The following is a 21,586-nucleotide window of genomic DNA, read 5'->3' on the forward strand; positions in this document are numbered from 1 at the left end:
CTGAATTCCTGACTCCAGCTGATTTTAAAATACGTGGTCTTCACAGCATTGGATCTTTTTTCCATTTTGTGGGTTGTGCAGTGATTTCAGTGATCCCAAAGTGCTCAGTATTAAAAACATCTATCTTTTAAAACAACAGTGTTCATTTTCCTTGAGACACTAATATGGCTTCTAATCATGGAAGATCGTGATCGCAGAAGAATTAAACTTAGAGATAAACAGAGTTACCAGAGCAATGAAAAGACACAAGGGAGGGAGAGGTCTAAAAAATGATAGCCCATATTTAAATATCTTTTCACAGTTTATTAAGTTGTGAACATTTCTGTTTTATAGACAGGGAAAATGTCACTTAAAGAACTTGCAGCTTACATAATAGGGTCACAGAATTAGGAGGCAAAGCCAGGTCCTCAAGCCATTTTTTTTTTAAAATTCCAATTTCCTGTTGTAGAATGTTGCTTTTAAAAAAAAGTTTCACTAGAGAAGTCATGTAAAAAAAACAATGAAATATATTACTAGAAAAAAGTGGTGTCATATATTGAGAATGAAGGACTGATAATCTTAATCGTCTATTGGCATTTCGGTGATAATAAAAGGACAAGAGAGAGGCCAGTGTATTGGATCAATCTAATATAGTGGATTAATGGGCAAATGTAATACTAAACTGGATGGAAAAGCATGGAGGGGTTTTGCACTGAGAGGAGAGCTTATATATGGTATAAGCATCAATGAAAACCAATGAAAAATCAAAACACCAGATTGCTTTTTTTGTTCAAAAGGTAGAATGAACAAACACCTTCGAAGTTATGTTCACTCCAAACGACTTCATGCCTTCCATGACTAGATCGTTGCAAAGATAACAGTAGGAGGAGAATTAGCCGAGCATAAAGACGAAGAGGCTCGTTAAGGGCTTTCCCGGAGAGGAGGAGACCACAGGGACTCTAGTCCCAGCCCACGCCCAGCCCCATTCCCCTATCCTGGGGTCCCGCCGACCCTGGATTTTAGCCCATTTGCAGACATCTGAGGAAATACCACCGGGACATTCTCAGACTTGGAGACCTCCTCTGCCTCCTCCACGCGTCGTTCCCACCACGTGAGTGGCCCAGACGCGCCCGAGGCGGGCCATGGAAGCTTTAGCTGGGTCCCCGAGGCGGCTGCGGGAGCGGTCAGACGGAGCTCCAGGAAGCGAGGGTGCCGAGAAGGGCGAGGTCCAGCAGAGCCGTGAGTCTGAGGCGAGCGCCAGCATCGCGAGGAAAGAGATGCAGCTTCTCCAGGTCTGACAGAAAGGCCCGAGCGTCCTCCAGGGCGGCCTGAGCGGCCAGGGTGAAGTTGGGGTCCCCGGAGGTCAGGACGTCGAAGACGCACGAATGGAAATAAGCGTCTTCAACCGGCAGCCCCTCTTTGCACAGCTGCCTGGCCGCATCAAAGGTCAGAGCCCCTCTTCGCTGGCGCTCCGGGCGCGAGAGCCGCTGGCTCGGGGGGCAGCCGCCCACACAGAGCTGGAGATCTTGCTCGGCCGAGAAGGCCCTGGCCACCTCCTCGGCCGCCCGGATGGAGAAGGAGAGCTGGCCGGCTGCCTGGCGAACGATGATGGTCGTGCCGATGTAGGCGGCCCGAATCTCCACGTGGCTCCCGGGAGCCTCGGCTCGGATGCTCAGACTCGAACCCCCCGGGCGGTCGCCGCCGTTGACTGACCCATCTTCGAAAGCTGCGGGCAGGTTGTTCACTTCGGCCTGGTAGACTTTCTGGTCAATGCATTCTTGCATGTTCTTGAATATGATGGTGAGCTGTTTGGGGAGGAGAAGAAAGGTCCGTTTCGGACCCACTGGATCTTGCCTAGAACCACCCTCGGCCCTAAAGGCACCTGTTCCGTGTTAGGGGCCTTATTCCTCGCCACCGGCCTCTCGTCCCTTTCCCTAGGCTCCCTGAGCAGCCGGCAGTCCCCGTTCCCCCGAAATCCAGCATCCCTCCCCCCCTCCCTCCCTCCCCCTGCTCCCGGAGGGGGGAGCGCCCCTCTTTCAGGAACTTGTAGTTCGGGCTCTTCCACCCCCACCTTTTTCTTGTGGATTCCCTGGCCCTGCTACGGGATCGATGGGAAGGAATAAAGGGAGCGTCTGGAAGTGAGGGGACAAGTAGTTGTCACCGAGACGGAGAGTCTGATTGGGACCGTAGCCCTCGGTGGGGGAGGGGCCAACAAAGCCAAGAAATATAACGGGGGGGAGGGGGGATCCAGTGCCAGGGAAACCGAGGAGCGCGCGGTGGCGCGGGGCTGCGCAGTGGACTGCGCGGGGGCTGCGCGGGGGGCTGCGCGGGTGGCTGAGCGGTGGTTGCGTGGATGGCTGCGCGGTGGTTGCGCGGGAGGCTGCGCGGTGGCTGCTCGGGAGGCTGCGCGGTGGCTGCGCGGGAGGCTGCGCGGTGGCTGCGCGGGAGGCTGCGCGGTGGCTGCGCGGGAGGCTGCGCGGTGGCTGCGGTGGTTGCGCGGGGGGGGCTGCGCGGTGGTTGCGCGGGAGGCTGCGCGGTGGCTGCGCGGAGGCTGCGGTGGTTGCGGGAGGTTGCGCGGGGCTGCGCGGTGGTTGCGCGGGGAGGCTGCGCGGTGGCTGCTCGGGAGGCTGCGCGGTGGCTGCGCGGGAGGCTGCGCGGTGGCTGGCGCGGGAGGCTGCGCGGTGGTTGCGCGGGAGGCTGCGCGGTGGCTGCGGTGGTTGCGCGGGGGGGGCTGCGCGGTGGTTGCGCGGGAGGCTGCGCGGTGGCTGCGCGGTGGTTGCGCGGGGGGCGGAGGCGACTAACGCTGCCAGGACCGGCGGCCGAAACCTGACCTTCCCCGTGGCGGTGGCGTTGGCTCCCGTGGCCACCGGGTAGCTGGTGGCCTGGACGAAAAGGAAGTCGTTGTCCAAAAGAGGCCAGGAGCCCTGCACGCGGCACGTGTGGAAGTGGTGGTGGAAGCTGCGAACGTGCGGGTCCCCGAAGGCGGCGCAGTGCAGGAAGCCCGGGGGGCGGCCGTGCAGCCGAGAAAAGCGCCCTTCGTAGTCGCAGGGGTCCGGGGCCGGGGGGCCGGCGGCGGGGGCGGGGCCGGCGGCGGGCGGGGCGGGGCCCGGCGGCGGGGGCGGGGCCGTGGGACCCTGGCGGGAGCAGTTGTGCTGGATCATGAGGTCCTCTATGCCGTGCACGGCCGAGTGGAAGGCCAGGTCCCCCCGGCAGGTGCGCGCCGTGCGCCGGGTGCAGAGCGCGTAGGAGCGCAGGGCGCGGCAGAGGCCGCCGGAGTTCGCCCCCGGGCCCCGGACTCCGGCCCCCCGGGCCCCCCCAGAAGGCCCCCCGCCTCGCAGGTTCAGCGTAGATGCCACATACTCGGCGTTGCAGCGGAGGATTTTGCACTGGGAATGAGCTGGGGGGGAGGGGTGTTGGAGGGGGAAGAAGAAAAGAGAAAAGGTTGGGGAAGGGGAAAGGGTGCAGAGCGGAGGATGTAGTTGTCAGAAAGGCCCAGGCTCCCTCCTGAACCGCGGGAGCCCCCACGCCCTCCCACCGTGCGTTGTAGCCTTCCAAGTTCCACCGGCCCCCTGAGGTCACCCTTTCAGCTTGGCCCGTCCACCGCCAGCCCCTTTGCCTTCCTTACGGCCCTCGCACAGTGCTTGCAGTTCCTGAGTCTCAAAACCCTCCCTCGGCCGCTCACTGATCTTGGCCGTTACCTCCGCTCCGCCCGTGAGGGTCTCCCCCTCCCCCAGAGGTCTCCTAGATCTGGGATTAGCCGGCGGTCGCCTTGGAACAGGAATGCTTGGGGTCCCTTTTGGCTGTGTTGCACTCCCTTCCCCCGCCCACCACCCCTAACTCTCCCCTTACCATGTCCACAGAAGAGCAGCAGAAGAGTGAGGGCGCTTAGTGAGCTGCCACGGGGGGACCGCGGACTCGGGGAATGGCCTGGTTCCCCCATCCCTATCCAGTCAGGTCCCCCCGGTCCCCAGGTCTCTTCCACTGCTGGCCGGATCCCCTGGAAGGGACCTCAGGCAAAGAAAAGGCTGGTTGGGGGCTGAAGTGAGAGGAGCCAAAGTCTTGGGTGAGAAGGGCTATAGGGGATCTAAGGAGGTCAAAGAAATGAGGGAAGGTAGGAATGAGAGGAGAGAAGGGCGGATTCAGGGCTAGGAGAACCTTCCTGTCCCTGTGTCTCCCTCCCATGGTCACCCCAGGGCCCTTGTGCAACACCCCTAGCCGGAGGTGGAGGGAGGATGGGCGGGTTTGGGGGGAAGAGCAGAGTCCACTGGACTGGCCCATACTGAGCTGGCCAAACAGTCATGGGGTCAAGAAGCAAATGACCAAGGGGACCGAGCTACTACTCTGTTATCCCAGGGGGCTCCTCAATGGGGATACACGCTGGGGGCGTTTCAGAAATGCACCTCTTTTGCTCTTGGGTCCACTAAAGACCCAGATGACTTGCCATACCCCACACCTGGATGAGTTGAATGAAAAAGAAGGGATAAAGCTAGGAATATCTAGTGCCTAATTTGAACCCAGCATGCAGATCAATTTCTTTTGGAACCTAGTATTATGCTTTCTCCATTGAATAACAACTGCAAAGCAAGTGTACAGATCGGTCTTTTTTTTTTTTTTTTCTAATATTTTCCTGATATCCCCTTTATACTTCTCTCTACCTCTAACCTCTTCAGCTCTATAAATATAAAATTATCTACCCCACCCCTTATGCACACAATACCACTCTCTTTTCCACCTGGAGAGCCTAGCACTCAAGTGGGGGTCAGGGGTAAAGGGGGAGGTAGGTTGAGGTCTTGCAGGTGAAACCTAGATAGGAAGGCACCCATATTGTAAAGGGAGAAGCCCTTGGAGTATGACTGGAGGTGGGAGATGGGACCAGATATCTGAATCTATATTTAGCCTTGGCAGAGAGAACCACAAAAGTAGAGACTTAGAGAACACCCCCTAAACCCCATGAGAAAGTCTGAGACATGAGGAGAATGGAAGAGGAGAATTTCTGGCTATAAGACCCTGATGAAGAGTGGTGAGAGAGACTCTTAATTTTTCTCCTAGTGAAACATCCCTTTTAGCCAAGTCATTTTACTAGACAATTACTTCTCCTATTGGCACAGAGAACTACTTGTTTAGGATACATCCCATGTAGTCGGCATGTCGACATGCAGTTCTCATGTCAGCAGGAGGAGAGCAGAGCCACCAGCCTATGTAGCTTACAGTGCAGCTTCTTAAACTGTGATTTTCATCCTTGTATTGGATCTTGTAACTGAATGTGGGGTTTGTGAAATTATGGTTTATTATTAGTAAATGTTAGACTTGGATACCTACTTTATATACCTATATTCCTGCGCTTACCTAAAAACTTCTCAGACAAAAAGGAGTCACAAGTGGAGAACCCCTGGCCTAGAGGAACTGAGAGTAGTGTCTGTGTTTCCCACCATTAAAAAAAAAAACCCAAATCCTAATCCCAAAATCTTTTAAAAGAAGCTTTAAGTTTGCGATGACTTACCTCTGTGTCTAGAGGTCAAGTGTCAGTCTGATATCCAGTTTTCCATCCAGCGTTGCCTACTGTCTGTCAGCTTTATCCAAGGGTCCCATGTCTCTTTTTCCATGTCCCCTTTCTCTCAGCTCCAGTCCCGAGCCCAGCTACGATCTGAGGCCGAGGAGCTGGGGAAGATTTGAGGGGTGAGGAGTGAATATACAACCAAAGGGATAGACAGCTGGAGATGGGGGAGAGAGGCTGAGTTGAGGTGGAAGGAGGCCTGACCACTGAGTTGAGAGTTTTAAAAATAGCCAGGACCATAATTCTGGGGGGAGGGAGGGAGCAGGGGAGCAGAAAGAGACTTGTATGTTTGTGTGTGTGTTTGTGTGAATGTTTGTGTGTGTTTATGCGTATAGAGAGATCAGGAGAGTGGCCATGACTGGGAAGGGGTCAGATAATCCAGTTCCATCCTATATGAAACCCCAGTACTGCTTATCCAGGCAGTCTTTAGGGATTGCTGAAGCACAGGGTCTTGCCCTTGAGGAATTGGGGCAAGTACTTGGATATGTTCCCACTTCCCAGGCCCTTTGGATATTGCTACCTACTCTCTACAAATGCCATTTGGGGGTGGAAAGAGCTATGATTAAATAAAAACTACAATAGGAGATAAATCCCTCCCTAAAATTCCTCAACCTCCCCCCACCAAGTCTTATCAAAGTAGGGCCAAAGAAACCAGCTGCCCAGAGAAATCTGAGCCTGGAGTTGGTGAGAAGCTGGAGCTGTTAAAATATATTTTCCCCGCCCTAGATCCACATTTAGCTCTGGACTGTGCAGCTGCTGTCTGCTCTCCCTCCCCACTTTCCCTCCTACTCCTTTCCCTGTTATTCACCTTCCTCCATCCCCAATAAAATAAAATAAGAGTCCAACTGGGGACTAAGCTAAGGGAAGGTACTAGAAAGTGTGAGTGTGTAAGATAGAGGAATTTCTCTCCCTCCTTCTACCACCAAATGACACAGATAAAAATCATTATAGTGCCACACAAGAAAAAAGTAAAATTTTTTCCAAGAGAAAAATATTGTATCATAGGCCATAAATTTAGAACTGAAGGAAACCTTACAAATTATCTAGTTTCCTTGCCTCAGTTTATAGGTGAAGAAAAAAAAAAAAAAAAAAAACTAGAGATCTCTTTAAGGTAAAATGGTACATAGCTAGTAAAATGGCAAAGCTCTGACTTGAATTCTACTTCATAAAACATTCCATTTACTTAATTAAAAGAAAGTAAGAATTGGAGGACATAAAATTGTATTCAGTAAGAAAAAAAAATGACTTATTTTGGTGACTGACAGTTAATGGAAGAAGAGAAGAGAAAAAGGGAAATAAATTGGGTAGAAAGCAGAAAGATTTTTTAAAAAAGGACAGTTTCATGGAATAGCAGCTCCATCTCATGGCCTTTTGTTATATTGCAGGTCAATACTTTTAATGGCAGGTTTTCAGATCCATAGACCATACATAACATGTCTTTGTATTTCTCCTGTTTAGGTCAGAGATGTACAATTCTTAACATAGACAATTGGGCTAGGCTTGGTGGTGGATTTCTATGATCCCTGCTTTTGGGCATGCTGAGGCTTGTGGATCCCTCAAGGTTGTGATTTCTGAGGAGTAGGAGATTAAATTGATTGGATAAATGCACCTGTAACAGTAAACAATTCTTTTAAACCACAATTACTATTATAAAGTTTTTTATCCTTCAGTCTTGTCTTATTCTTCACCCAAAAAATTGAATGCATTTGTCAAGAGTTCTCTCTTATCTCTTCCCCAGTTTACATTACTGAGATAGATGTCTTCCTGGGCTATCTTCACCTTCATTTAATTCTTGTTTCATATGAAGAAGTGGCCCTTCAAAGGTCATGCACCTATTTGTACCATTGTTTGAATTTCCATTCCATTTTCTCCAGCAAATTGTCCCCTTTCTCATTCTTACTCACTAATTTTTAGGGCTTTTTCTTTCTATCTACTGACTGCTTTTCTGATGCCTATAATATACTCACAGGTATCCCTTTCCTTTTTTTTTTAAATTAAAACTTTTTAGTTTTCAAAACATACGCTTGGATAATTCTGCAGCATTAGCCCTCACAAAACCTTGTGTTCCAGTTTCCCCCCCCCCTTCTCTCCCCTTCCTCCCCAAGATGAGAAGTAGTCCAATATATGTTAAATATAGTAGAAATATGTTAAATCCAATATATGCATATATTTATACAATTATCTTGCTGTACAAAGAAAAATAAAATAAAACCAGAAAAAAATGATGAAGAAAATAAAATTCAAGCAAACAACAAAAAGAGTGAGAACGCTATGTTGTGAACCACACTCAGTTCCCACAGTCATCTCTCTGGGTGTAGATGGCTCTTTTGATCACAAAACCATTGGAACTATTCTGAATCATCTGTTTATTAAAGAGAACCATGTGCATCAGAATTGATCTTTGTATAATCTTGTTGTTGCCCTGTATAATGGGCTCCTGGTTCTGCTAATTTCACTCAGCATCAGTTCATGTAAGACTCTTCAGACCTCTCTGAAATCGTCCTGCTGATCCTTTCTTATAGAACAATAATACTCCATAACATTTGTATGTCACAATTTATTCAGCCATTTTCCAATTGATGGGCATCCACTCAGTTTCCAGGTTCTGCCATAAACATTTTTGCATATGTGGGTCCCTTTCCTTCCTTTATGATCTCTTTGGGGTATAAGCCCAGTAAAAACACTGCTGGGTCAAAGGGTAGCACAGTTTGATAACTTTTTGAGCATAGTTCCAAATTGCTCTCCAGAATAGTTGAATCAATTCACAATTCCACCAACAATGTATCAGTGTCCCAGTTTTCCCACATCCCCTCCAACATTCATTATCTTTCCTGTCATTTTAGCTAATTTGAGAGGTGGCACCCCCTATCCTTAAAAAAGCTTTAGATATTCCAGCATGACCCCCAGATAATCACCCTATATCTCTTTTTCCCTTTTCCACTAAATTTCTTGAGAAAGTCAAATAATAGGTGTTTCTACTTCTGTAGATAAGAGAGTATTCAAGAGGAAAAGGTTTTCAACATCATCAAATGCTGCAAAAAGGATGAAGACTGAGGAAAGACCATTGGATCTGCCAATTAAAAGGTCGCTGGTAATGTTGAAACGTTTCAAGTGAATGATAAAGTTAGAAACCAGATTATAAGGGATTGAAAAATTAGGTTAGAAGAGAGAATGTGGGATCAGTGAGTATAAATAGGTATTTAGGAGTTTGGTTGGGAAAGGAAGAGGTATAGATTGATAGCTTAGAGTGGTTGGTAGGGTCAAGTGAGGATTTGTCAAGATCAGGGAGGCTTGAACATATTTATAGGCAGTGAGAAGGAAGAAGTAGCTAGGGATAGACTGGAAAATTGGAGAGAGGGGATGATTGTAGGGATAATCTATGAGAACAGTTGGGAAAGAATGGCATCAAGAATACAAGCAGAGGGGTTGGTCTTGGTAAAAAGAAGGGTCACCTTTTATCAGAGACTAAAAGGAGAAGGGAATGGGGGCTGTGGTCAGGTGCTTCAAGAGCTCAAGTAGGGGAGAAGAGGGAATTAATGTCAAGTTGCATCGATTTTCTCAATAAAAGATGAGGTGAAGTCCTTTCCATATTATGCTACCTGCAGCTCCAGCCTTCCCTCTGCCTCCTCCTGGAATTTGAATTCGAACATCTGTGACCCAGGGTTTGGTTTGATTAGCTTTTACTTTACCTAGTCTTAGTCTCAGGCCTAGCATGCCTCTTTTTAAACATTAAATTTATGTGGTATTTTATTTTTCCCCAGTTATAGGTAAAAACAATTTTTAACATGTTTTTAAAACTTTGAATTCCAAATTCTCTCCCTTCTTCTCTCCTCAATCTCCCTCATTGAAGAGCAAGAATTTTGAGGTTAAACATATGTAGTCATGCAAAACATTTCCATAATAGTCATGTGATGAAAGAAAACAGACCAAAAAAGACCAAACAAAATCTCAAGAACAATAAAGTAAAAAATGTATATTTCAATCTGTATTCAGATATCATCAGTTCTTTCTCTGGGTATGGATAGCATTTTTCGTCCTAAGTCCTTCAGAGTTGTCTGGGATCATTGAGTTGTTGAGAATAGCTGTCATTCACTATTATATCAATTTTGGGCTATCTCTGTCCTATGCTTTGCTACATGTTCTCCTAACCTAGTCTCCATCTTTAGCTATAGACTATAAGTTCTTTGAAGGCAGTAACTGTCTTACTTGCTTGTCCTTGATTTTCATTTTATTTTTTCCCCTTATTTATTTATTATTATTATAGCTTTTTATTTACAAGATATATGCAGGGGTAATTTTTCAGCATTGACCCTTGCAAATCTTCTCTTCCAACTTTTCCCTTGCTTCCCCCTACCCGCTCCCTTAGATGGCAGGTAGACCCATACATGTTAATTAATATATGTATAGATTTCCATACAGTTATTTTGCTGCACAAGAAAAATCGGACTTAGAAATAAGGTAAAATTAACCTGAGAAGGAAATAAAAAATTCAGGCGGGCAAAAACAGAGGGAGTGGAAATGCTATGTTGTGGTTCACACTCGTTTCCCAGAGTTCTTTCTCTGTTTGTAGCAGGTTCTATTCATTATGGAACAAATAGAACTGATTTGGTTCATCTCATTGTTGAAAAGGGCCGTGCCCGTCAGAACTAATCATCATATAGTGTTGTTGTTGAAGTGTATAATGACCTCCTGGTCCTGCTTGTCCTTGATTTTCAGCAAAGACCTTTGACACCATAGGGTGATATCTTCATTTCTGTGTGAATTGGATTTAAATGAGGCAGAGTCACACAAAGTCTTAAGTCTCACTCTCTCTTCCAATGTCTTTGACATTTAGTGGCAATACAAAGTCAGGAGGTCCCCAAAGGCCAGGATCCTGTGGCAGGCTGGCACCTTGGCAACCCTGATGTCTGATCAACCTGGGAGTGCTCCACAGGAGTCTATAGAGCACTCGAGGAGGACTAGGGTCTAGGGTAGGAGGGCTATGGATGAGGGTGACCTACAGGCCTCAGATCCGTTGGTGATTTAGGGGAATGTCCACCCTGTGCGTGAGATTTCCCCCCAGTGCAGTGGAATAGGCTTGTACTAGCCCAGAGCCTGGCACATGGCAAGCACTTAATAAATGCTTGTTTATTCTTTCATTTTGCTGAGATAATTGGAAAAAGATGTGTCTTTAGGGCTTGTGTGCAACAGCTATTTTTTATGGTTTAGGTTAAAGGATTGTCTTGAATTGGGGATCTTGTTTAGTTTCCACCAATATATGGCCACTACCCTGGTTCAGGTCTTTATCACTCTTCCCTGGAAGCTCTTAATTAGCCGTTGTTCCTCCAATGTCTCCTTCAGAGTGGCTAAATTGGTGTTTTAAAGCACAGGTCTGTGCACACCATTCAAGAGCTAAAGAAGTTCTAGTGGCTTTATTGACCTCCAGGATATCCTACAAAGTCTGTTGCACTTTAAAGTCCATCACACTGTAACTCCAGTCTGTCATTGCCCTCCCTGGCACCTTGTCCAATCTCTGGTTTCCTTGAAGGTGTTGGTCAAGTGCCATTTCTGATGCAGTAAAGTTGGATTTGGGTCATTAAATTGCTTTGGATCTCTACTATCCCCAATAGAGTACTTTTATTTTCTTTTGGTGTACTTATATCTGTGTATATATATTTCAGAAAAGGCTATCCATGAGAGGTGTCTCTCTTTTTCTTTTTTTTCTTACTTCTTAATCCTTTATAATCTGGCTTCCAACCTAACCATTTTATTGAAATTGCTCTCTCTAAAGTTACTAATGATCTCTTAGTTGTCAAATCAGCAGCCTTTTCTATAACCTAATTCTTCTTGATCTTTGCAGCTTTTAATGTTGCGGATCATTCTTCCTTGATATTCTAAGTTTTCTAGATAAGACTCTTTCCTAACTTCCTTGTTATCTCTGGCTGTTCTTTCTCAGTTTCCTTTGCTAGTTCCTCATCTGTATCATATCTTTTAATCTTAGATGTCCCTCAGAGTTCTGCCCTGAGTCCTCTTCTTTTCCCTATCTACTACTTTCTCCTACTATCATCTACTTTTCCCTACCTACTACTTCAGTTCACCAATTACTGTCTCTGTGATGACGCTTCTCAAGTCTAGTTATCCTGCCCCACCCCCTCTGTTGACCTTCAACTTTGCATCTCCAAATGCCTTTTAGACATCTCAAACTGGAGGTCCACTAGACATCATATACTCAATTTCCCTAAAGTGGAACTCATTATCTTGATTCCTTAAAACTTTCCCCTCCCAATTTCCCTATTACAATGAAGGGCAACATCATTCAGTCGTTCAAGCTGACAACCTGAGCCATCTTAGATTTCTTCCTCTTATTCTTCCTCCTCACCCCCCAAATCCAATCTGTTGCCAAGGCCTACCATCTTCACCTTTTCAACATCTCTTGAATATATCCCCTCTTCTCCTCTGACACTACTCTCACTACAATGCAGATCCTTGTCACCTCACCTCTGGCTTATTTCAATGGCCTGATGTTCTGCTTTCCCCCGTCTCTCCTCACTCCAATCTATCTATCATTCAGTCACTACAGTAATTTTCTGAAAGCTCAGATCCAACCACATTACTTTTTTTCTCAATAACCTCCAGTGAAGCTTGTTTACCTCCAGGATCAAGTACAAAATGCTCTATTAGTCATTCAACCTTTCTCCTTCCTACCCAAACACCTACCTTTCAGTTCCGTGGAACTGGCCTCCTGGCTGTTCCAGGAACAAGGTATTATCTCTTAGCTCAAGCATGAGTGGAACACTCCCTCCTCCACTGTCAACTGACTTTCCCCAGCTTCCTTTTAAACTCCAACTCATATCCTTTCTTTTACTGGAAGCCTTTCTAATCCTTAAATCTAGCAACTTTCCTCTGTTAATTACTTCTATTTGTCCTGTATATAGCTTGCTTTGTATATTTTTGTCTGCATGTTCTTTCCCATTTATAAGCTCTTTGAGGGAAGTATTATCTTTTGCTTCTGTATTCTCAGTGCTTAGCACTGAGAATAGTCCCTGTCCCAAAGCCCACAGATATGGGACTTTTTCCTAGAAATGACTGCCCCAGCCTTTGTGAGGGGAGAGTGGAGTTGGAGAGGTGAGAGATCTTCAGTTGTAGCCAGTAATCTTTGTTTCTCTTGGACTTCGGTGACTATAGGCAACGAACCATTTTGAGTATTTCAGGCTTCAGAGTTTGAGAGGGAAGACAGAAGAAATCAATCCTGTTTCTGATTACTGAAGCAAAGAATGCTGGGAAATCATAAGGGATGGGGGGAGGGTAGACTACATCATTTCCCTATTCCTAGCTGGCTACAGTTGAGTCTTTGGGGAATTTCCCCTTGGGTGAGATCTAAGGCATTCTTGGTTGAGCTGAGTTATCTCATTTCCAATGGGAGAGTTCCTTCACTTTATATTATTTGGTATATATTTTCCTATATGCCATTCCTGATTCCTGTTTTACCCTCATTTTGAATAAATGGGCATCTTTGCTTTTTTTTTCTGTGTGAAGAGAATTGGGAGGTGGCATTCCATGTATGAGAATGAGAGAGAAAGCCCATTTGGCTGGACCATGCAAGATGTGGGAGAGGGAGTAATGAATGCACACTGAATCTGGAAATATGAGTTGGGCCCAGGTTGTATAGGATTTTGAAAGTTAAATAGAGAAATTTTTATTTAATCTTACATGCAATAGAGAATTACTGGAGTTTATTGAGTACGGAAGTAACATAAATCAGATCTGTGCATAAAGAAAATTACTATAGCAGCAATATAGAATATGTATAGCAGCAGTATGGAGTAGTGGGGAAAGAAAATCTAGGAAGACAAATTATGAAGTTGCTTTAATAATCTAGGTGAGAGGTGATAAGAACCTGAACTAAGGTAGTACCTTCAGAGAGAGAGGGTCAAATGCAAGAAATAAATATAGAGAAAAGGCCAAGTTTTGTTTATGAAATTATTTATGAAAGAAATGAAATTGAAAGACTGCCATAAATCACTAATAATAAGAAAAATGCAAATCAAAATAACTTTGAGATTTTACATCATAATCCACAAATTGGCAAAGATGACAAATGATAGAAAATAGTCAATATTTAATGGGATAGTAGGAAAGCAAGTACCCTACTACACTATTGGTAGACTAAATCATAATCTAATTATTATGAAAAGCAATTCACAATAATGTGAAGAAAATGACTAACATGTCCATGCTTATTGACCCACATATTCCACTAGTAGATATATACCACAAGGAGTTCAATGACCAAAAAAACCCCCAAAACGTTTTATATACATTCAAATATTTATTGCAGCATTTTATTTTGAATAAACAACTGAAACAAAGTGGAACCTGCATTGAGGAACAACTAAACAAATTTTAAAAAATAAACAAAGTACATGAATATAATGAAATATTACTATACTGTTAAATATGATGAATATAGGGAAAACAAACTGATTTAAAGTAAAGTGAACAGACCAAAGAGAAGTTGGGGGAAAATTTACACAATGATTGCAACAAAATAGAAAAAAACTATTACCAACCATTTAAAAATATATCAATTCTTTTGAGGAAATGTAGAGGATGTAAATGCAAAAGATATCAATAAAAATTTTATTTTTATAAAAATGATTATTTGGAATTATGTCTGTAAGTTGTCAAAGTTGCCAAACTGCATATCCTTTGACCATTATTAGGCCTATATCCTAAAGAGATCAAAGACAGGAAAAGAACCTCATAAGTATGAGGATATTTATGGCAGCTTGGCATAGTAGTCCCAAACTGAAAACTGTAGAGATATCTGTCTATTAAACAAATGTAATTCTATTATGTCATCAGAAATGATGGAAATGGACAGTTTTAGAAGAAACTAGAAAATTTGAATGAATTGCAGAGTGAAGTGAGAAGTATTATGAACAATTTTTATTCAGAGACAGCAACATTACAAAAAAAAACCACAACTTTTGAGAAACTTTTAGGCTGTGATTAATGCAGTGAAAAAATATATATGGTGAATGAATATGCTACCTCCTGCCAGAGAGGTGATGGACTTTAAATTCAGAATAATCATACATGTTAAATTTAATTTTTGCTTAGGCAATTGAGATTAAGTGACTTGCCCAGGGTCACACAGGTAGTAAGTATTAAATGTCTGAGTCTGGATTTGAAGTTAGGGCTGGTGCTTTGTCCATTGTACCACCTAGCTTTATTTCCCCCCTCCTTTCCCCCCACCCCATGCATACTTTTTTTTTTTTTTTAACATGGCCAATGTGAGAATTTGTTTTGATGGATTATGCATACTTGTTATCAGGCTTTATCGTGCCTTTTCATTCTTTGAGTGAATAGTGGATTAGAAATGTGATAGTTGTACTAATAAATTGAAAAAGAAAAAATGATCTTTAGGAATTTTTCATGCATATATTACATCTGAAATCATCAACTATATGAGTAATGGGGGAAAGAGCTTACTGTACTGGCCAACTTTAGATGATCTGAACTGTACTGAAACTTGGACAAATGAAGTGAAAAGCTGTCCACCTGCATTGTCTCACCGGAACCCTTTCCATTTTTAGGGATTTAAGGGAGCATAATCCTTTGATCGCAGTTTTTCACTTTGGGGGTCATGGGAAGATCATGAGTTGGTTGAAGACAAAGTCACATCTCCCCCATGAAAGAAATAGCCCAAAGAGAGTAAAAGTGACTGACTACAGGGAGAGAGAACCCAACACACAAATGGCCAGAGAGGGAGCTACTTATTAATACTTGGACAGCCACCTAATCTTTCCTGTCTTTAACAAAACATAACAAAGAATAGCTCATCTCTCTGAGACGCCAAAGCCGGCAGGCTGGAGGAGAGAAAATGACTTCTGGTAACTTGCTTCTCCTTAGGAGATTCTCCTTAGATCTGCAGATTCTAGTTTGTGTCTAGTGCAATGTGGATGGTGCAGAAAGTGAGAGATGATGGAGAAACCAGCAACTAGACAAGGACTCCAGAAAAATCTCAGCATCTCGGAGTAAAAAAGGATCTGGGCCCTTGGAGGCCATCCCCCTGAAGACCTCCAATAAAAGACCTCATCTTTTATTGAGAAAATGGATGCAACTTGACATTAATTCCCTCTTTTCCCCTACTTGAGCTCTTGAAGCGCCTGACCACAGCCCCCATTCCCTTCTCCTTTTAGTCTCTGATAAAAGGGACCTCCCAGTCCAGAGTAACAAACTGCTTCCCGAGGCAGTCCATTTTTTTTTTAAACAACTAAATGTTAGGAAGTTTTTCTTTACACCAAGCTGAAAGCTACCCCACCTTCATTTTTACTGTACTTCTGCGTTTAGAATAAGCAGAACGAGTCCAATCTTTTCCATTTGAAAACCTTTTAAACACTTGAAGACTAGTATTTTTCTTTCAAGTCTCTTCTCAAGGTTAAGTATCCCCTCAGTTTCTTCAAATGATCCTTATGTAGAATCTTCATGACGCAGTGGCATATTGGCTCCCTCTGGGAGCCTTCAGCTCTGGGTTCACATGGATCAAGTTCATATTCTGAGGAGGGGAATCCAGACCCAAAAGAGGGGAATCAGATTTTGTTTCCTGATCAAATAGAATAGGTTATTTGCAGAGACAAGGATGATTATGGAGAATAAGAAGATAATTAGGTATTTGAAAAAGCAGTGTAGCCCCCAAGCAGAACCCACGATTGAAACTCAGTCCCATCTAGGCAAACACTAGTGGTTTTTGTTTGTTTATATTTTTGGCCGCCATTTACAAATGGCCACGAGGGGGAGACAATCCTCTCCGGGGAAATCTGAGGAAGAAGCTCTCATTTATTGATGGAGAAAAGAATACAAGTTGTCTCTAATTGTCTCTTCTGATTTGAAATTTTGCGGTAAGTAGAGAATTTGCTGAATATCTTGCCTTTCTTACTTCCACTAGTTAATGAAAATATCCGTCTATAGCCGGGGTGTGGAATAAAATACACAAGAAAACAGTTCGGCGCTTCTTGTTCATTTTAACTCCTTGGTAATATTTCTCATACCTGCCCCACGACTGTAAATTTCATTTTAGCCCTTCACCTGCATAAAAATGTTGGATGGGACACTGATGAGGGGTGTTTCTTCCTCCAAACTCATTTGAACATATAAAAATATTTTTAACTCATTAAAAAATGTTAAGTACTTAGTATGTGTAAAAGATTTACATGAGAAATTGGTGATGTCATTGGTAGAATGATTGATCACCCCCATATTATCTACGTGTAGAGGCAATGAGCCTGAAAAGTGAGAAATACCTGCAAAGTATAGTTGGTATCTTCATACCACGGGAAATTTTCTATTATGAATTTTATTAACATAGTTGGCAACCAATTGACATTTTTTAAGCACCTCCTGAGTGCCAGGCACTGTGCTAAACCAAAAGAAAGGAAAAAAAATAGCCCCTGATCTCGAGGACCTCATGGCGTCACGGGCCCAGTAAATCAACATCCAAGCAACTAGAACATGCATGTCTTGAGCTCAGTGTTTCTAGTGGTGTAATTTAGCTCAAGAGTTCAAAAAGTAGAGAATTCGTGGGTGAAGTGATAGGTCCTTCCTTGGGCCCGGTTAGCGTTCGTAGAGGCCTCTCTCTCTCTCTCAGAGCTCCTGCCCTAGTCCTTTGCCTCTGCCGGCTTCAGCCTCCAGCCGGCACAAAGGTGGAAGCGGGAATGAATCTGTCTCCGCCTTCGAGAGTGGCTGCTTCTTTTCTGACTTCTCAATGTCCCGGACTGAATCCTGGCCGAGGCTCCTACCTATAGAAGCTCTCTTAAAGGTGCGAATCTTGTAGAACTGGAGTGAGCACTAAGTACATTAGTGACCTAGAGAACTGGTGAGGACCCTGCTAAGTTAGGTAACTGACTTAGCACTTGTAGGGACCCTAGCATTCCTGCTTCAGGGATTAACCTCAGGGGCGACTATGAGGCGTTAGGCATCACGGAGCCTTGTTTTAGACGTTTTCCAGTGTGCTCTTGAGTCTCTTCGTTCTAATTGTGTGTGTGTGTTAGAAGAAATAAGTAACTTCCCTGTACTCGATCTATTTTGTGCATCGAGTACCCTTCTAGAAGGGAATCTGTCGGTCTCTTTTGGAAGGTGCTGGATGAGCCAAACCTGGAGATTTTCCCTGGGACTGGAAAGAAAGGAGGGTGCAAAGGGTTGTTCTGCCCCGTGACGGCTTTCGGAATCGGGAGGGAGGGAACTCGCTTTCTAGCTCCAAGGAACCCACCAGGGAAGCAACCCGTCGGGCTAAGGAAATGCAAAGCAAATGCCCGACCCCAATGTTACAATGTTGCGTAAGTTCACCAAGAGCCTATTTTCTCCTGTCCCGCGCAGCCCAGAGTTCCCCCGCCTCCCCACCCACGCGGGACTGGCTGCCTTGCCGACACCCAGGCAGCCCGAGCCCTAGGGGGCTCAGGAGTCACTGGGCAGGGCAGCAAGTTTCCTCTCGGAGTCCCGGAGCTCTGGAGAGGAGAGGGCTCGCCAAGGGCTCCGAGTTGGGAGCAAGACCTGCGCTTTGGGGAGGCTGAACGGAAAGACGCGGATCCAACAGTGAAGCGAGGAAGTGCTGCTGCCCTCGTGCTACCAGAGCGATACCGGAGGGCCGGCGGTCGTGCTCCCTGGTGGTCTAGTGGTTAGGATTCGGCGCTCTCACCGCCGCGGCCCGGGTTCGATTCCCGGTCAGGGAAGGTCCTTTTTAGGTGACTTTCCGGCGCTCAGGGAGCGGAGACGGAGCCCGCCGGGCTCTCTCCCTCGCGCTGAGCCCCGAGACCCCCCAAACTGTCCCGAGCGTCGCTCTCAGAGAAGTCAGCCGCAGGGAGGGGCGGGAAATGGCCCCAAACCTCCGAGCCGAGACCGGCTACCGCCCTAGCGCGCCCGGTCCCGGCCCCTCCTTCCTTCTGGGGTTAGGAGGGCGGTCGCGGCCGGAGGAGAAGCTCGGGACCGTCTGCCCGAGGCAGGGCAAGAGGCCTTGCTTCCCAGCCCGCCGAACTGAAGGAGGAAGCCGCGGGGCCGTAGCCATTACCCTTCGGTACGACATTCAGCCCCTCACAGGCGCCGGCCTGCGCCCTAGAATGGGCGGGATTGTCCCTTGGGATCCTCCCCTCTGTGGGAATTCTGTGCGGATGCCCCCCTTGTTAGTGCTGTTTTCCTCGTCAAATAAACTTGTGCCGATTTAACAGCTGGCGTATTATGTCTCCTGCTTAGATCGTTAGCTATGTAAGGGTGAAGGCTGGGCTGGTTTTTGGTTTGTTTTGTTTTTTTATCCTGTCTTCCTTCCCAGACCATGGGAAGCACTTAATAAATATTCCCTGAAGGATTGAGCCTATAGGCTAGACGAGATGCTGTAAGCACTGACTTCACAAAGTAAGGCAAGACTATTGCCATCTTCAAGCAAGCAGCACACATTTTTAAAATTAAGTTTTATTTTATTTTTTAACCAACAAGACTTTATTTTCTCCCCTTTCCACTCCCACTGGAAAAAAAATAGAAAGAAAGATACTCAGCCAAGAATTAAGCCTTTATTATAGGCTAGATATGATGCTGTAAGCACTAATGTTATGAAGTAAAACAAAACTATTGCCATCTTCAAGCAGCATTCATTTTTTAAATTATTTTTTATTTTATTTTATTTTTTAACAAGACCTTTTTTTCTCCTATGCACCTCCCCTGGAAAAAACAGAAAGGGAAAAAAAAAATTTTGCACTAATGTTATGAAGTAAAACAAAACTATTGCCATCTTCAAGCAGCATTCATTTTTAAAATTATTTTTTATTTTATTTTATTTTTTAACAAGACCTTTTTTTCTCCTATGCACCTCCACTGGAAAAAACAGAAAGGGAAAAAAAAAACTTTTGTAATATGTAAAACAAGTAAACAAATCCTTACCTATGTTCTAAATGTACATCTCTTCCACCTATTTAGTCTATCGCCTGCTTTTCTTGAGATGGGAAGCAGTTTTCATTATTAGTTCTCTGAAATCATGGTTGTCATTTCTTTAATCAGAGTTCTTAAGTTATTCATTTTTACAATGCTGTTATCATAGGATATACAATGTTCTCCTAGTTTGGGCTTACTTTATTTTGTATCGGTTCTGGTCTTCCCAGTTTTCTCTGAAGCCACACTCTGTGGTTTCTTAGAGCAAAATAGTATTTCATTTATATTAATATACCATGCTTTTTTTTAATCATTCTCCAATTAATAGGTACTCCTTTAGTTTCTATTTTTTTGGCTCCATAAAAAGAGCCACTCCCCCCCCCCCCCCCCCCCCCCCCCCCCCCCCCCACACACACACACACATTCGTTCTGTTCCTCTTTGATCTCCTTGGAGGTATAGGCCTGATATTGGTATTTCCTGGATCAAAGTATATGCACAAGGTAATAACTTTTTTAAAAAATAGCATAGTTACAAATAGCTTTTTTCTTATGAGTACATTAGCGTGTCTATTTTCCTGCAGCCCCTTCAACAGGTCATTTATCTTTTTGGTCATTTTTGCCAATCTGATAGTGGGAGGTGTGATTTCACAGTTGTTTTCATTTGCATTTCTTCTCATTACTAGTGATTTGGAGCATTTTTTTCACATAGACATTAATATTCTAGATTTCTTCCCTTGAGAATTTTCTGTTAATATTTTTTATTAATATTTTGGGAAATGGCTCTTTAAAAGAAAGTGACCTAGTTGTATGTATCTTAGAAACGAGACTTTTATTTAAGAAACTTTTAGTGGAGATTGTTCCTCAAAATGTTTTTAGTGCAGAGAGGCCAGTATCAGTTTGGTCAAAAGAGAAGGGAAAATATTTTTTCTGCTCTTACTGAAGTCTATATTAAACATAATTCACTCCCATGAAAGAAAAGTCAAGGCAGAGGGAAGGGACAAAAGTAAACTCTGAGACCAGAAAATGCTCAAGTTTTTGGCAACATAAAGAGGGAGGGAAAATTTCAAAAAATATTTTTTAAAGATTAAGAAAGAGAGATTTTATCAGAATTAATGGAGAGCCACTGGAGGTTATTGAGTAGGGGGAGTAACATGATCAGATCTGAACTTAGGAAAATTATTTTTTGACAACTATGTGAAGGGCAGATTGGGAAAGAGGGACACTTGATGCAGGGAGATCAGTTAGAAGACTATAACACTAGTCCAGGTAAGAGGTGATAAGGGCTTAACTGGGCTGCTGGTAGTGTGAACAGAAAGAAGGGAATAGATGGGATAGATGTGGAGGCAGATTTAGCAATTGATTAGATAGGTAAATTTGAGAGAGTAATGCCCTCCATAGTAATAGGAGAAGTTTGGAAGAAAGATGTGTTTGAATGGAAAGCTAATATAATGAATTCTGTGGTTTGTCACAAATTCATCCACACCTAACTTACCTTGTACCACTCACTCTTTTTTTTTTTTTTTGAACATTTATTTATTTTGATTAAACCTTTTAATTTTCAAAACATGCATAATTTTCAACATTCACCTTTGCAAAATCTTGTGTTCCAAATTTCCCCCTTTCCCCCTAGATTACTTGACATCCAATATATGTTAAATATGTGCAATTCTTCTATACATATTTCTACAATTATCATACTGCAAAAGAAAAATCAGATTAAAAAGGAAAGATATGAGAAAACAAAATGCAAACAAACAACAAACCAAAAAAGGTGAAAATACTATGTTGTAATCCACACTCAGTCCTAACAATCATTTTTCTGGGTGCAGATGGCTCTCTTCATCACAAGATCATTGGAACTCACCTGAATCATCTCGATGTTGAAAAGAGCCATATCTATCAGAATTGATCATGTATAGTCTTGCTGTTGCCATGTATGATGTTCTCCTAGTTCTACTCTTTCAGTTAGCATCATTTCCAGGCCTCTCTGAAATCATCCTGCTGATCATTTCTATAGAAGAATAATATTCCATAACATTTATCTACCATAATTTATTCAGCCATTCTCCAACTGATGGGCATCCACTCAGTTTCCAATTTCTTGCCACTACAAAAAGGGCTTCCCCAAACATTTTTGCACACATGGGTCCTTTTCCT

At 44.2% G+C, this 21,586-nt stretch overlaps 1 protein-coding gene and 1 non-coding gene across 5 annotated transcripts; one reads left to right on the forward strand and one right to left on the reverse strand.

The window, feature by feature from the left end:
* Window positions 1-288: 288 nt before the first annotated feature.
* On the reverse strand, window positions 289-5,900 carry HJV (hemojuvelin BMP co-receptor). Of its 4 annotated transcripts, none has more exons than XM_031967430.1 (4): window positions 5,480-5,900; window positions 3,829-3,987; window positions 2,811-3,376; window positions 289-1,784 (listed from the first exon to the last, which is right to left on the reverse strand). In XM_031967430.1, exons 2-4 carry the CDS (start codon window positions 3,917-3,919, stop codon window positions 1,164-1,166), a joined length of 1,278 nt encoding a protein of 425 aa, XP_031823290.1. In that variant the 5' UTR covers window positions 3,920-3,987; window positions 5,480-5,900; the 3' UTR covers window positions 289-1,163. The 4 variants fall into 4 exon arrangements, with proteins under 4 accessions (XP_031823290.1, XP_031823289.1, XP_023359277.2 ...); XM_031967429.1 differs by having other exon boundaries at window positions 3,829-4,015; XM_023503509.2 differs by having other exon boundaries at window positions 3,829-4,063.
* Window positions 5,901-18,171: 12,271 nt separating this feature from the next.
* On the forward strand, window positions 18,172-18,243 carry TRNAE-CUC. The gene has a single exon. It is a non-coding gene; the product is annotated as a tRNA-Glu (tRNA).
* Window positions 18,244-21,586: the final 3,343 nt, after the last annotated feature.

Source organism: Sarcophilus harrisii, chromosome 4 (assembly GCF_902635505.1).
Source record: "Sarcophilus harrisii chromosome 4, mSarHar1.11, whole genome shotgun sequence".
Taxonomy (NCBI): domain Eukaryota; kingdom Metazoa; phylum Chordata; class Mammalia; order Dasyuromorphia; family Dasyuridae; genus Sarcophilus; species Sarcophilus harrisii.

Excerpts from the sequence above, each read along its gene's own strand:
- HJV (XM_031967430.1), bottom strand. The coding sequence starts at position 3,919 with ATGGGGGAACCAGGCCATTCCCCGAGTCCGCGGTCCCCCCGTGGCAGC. Across the intron at positions 3,377-3,828 it reads GCTGCTCTTCTGTGGACATG|CTCATTCCCAGTGCAAAATC; the intron begins GTAAGGGGAGAG and ends CCTCCCCCCCAG. Across the intron at positions 1,785-2,810 it reads ACGCCACCGCCACGGGGAAG|CTCACCATCATATTCAAGAA; the intron begins GTCAGGTTTCGG and ends CTCCCCAAACAG.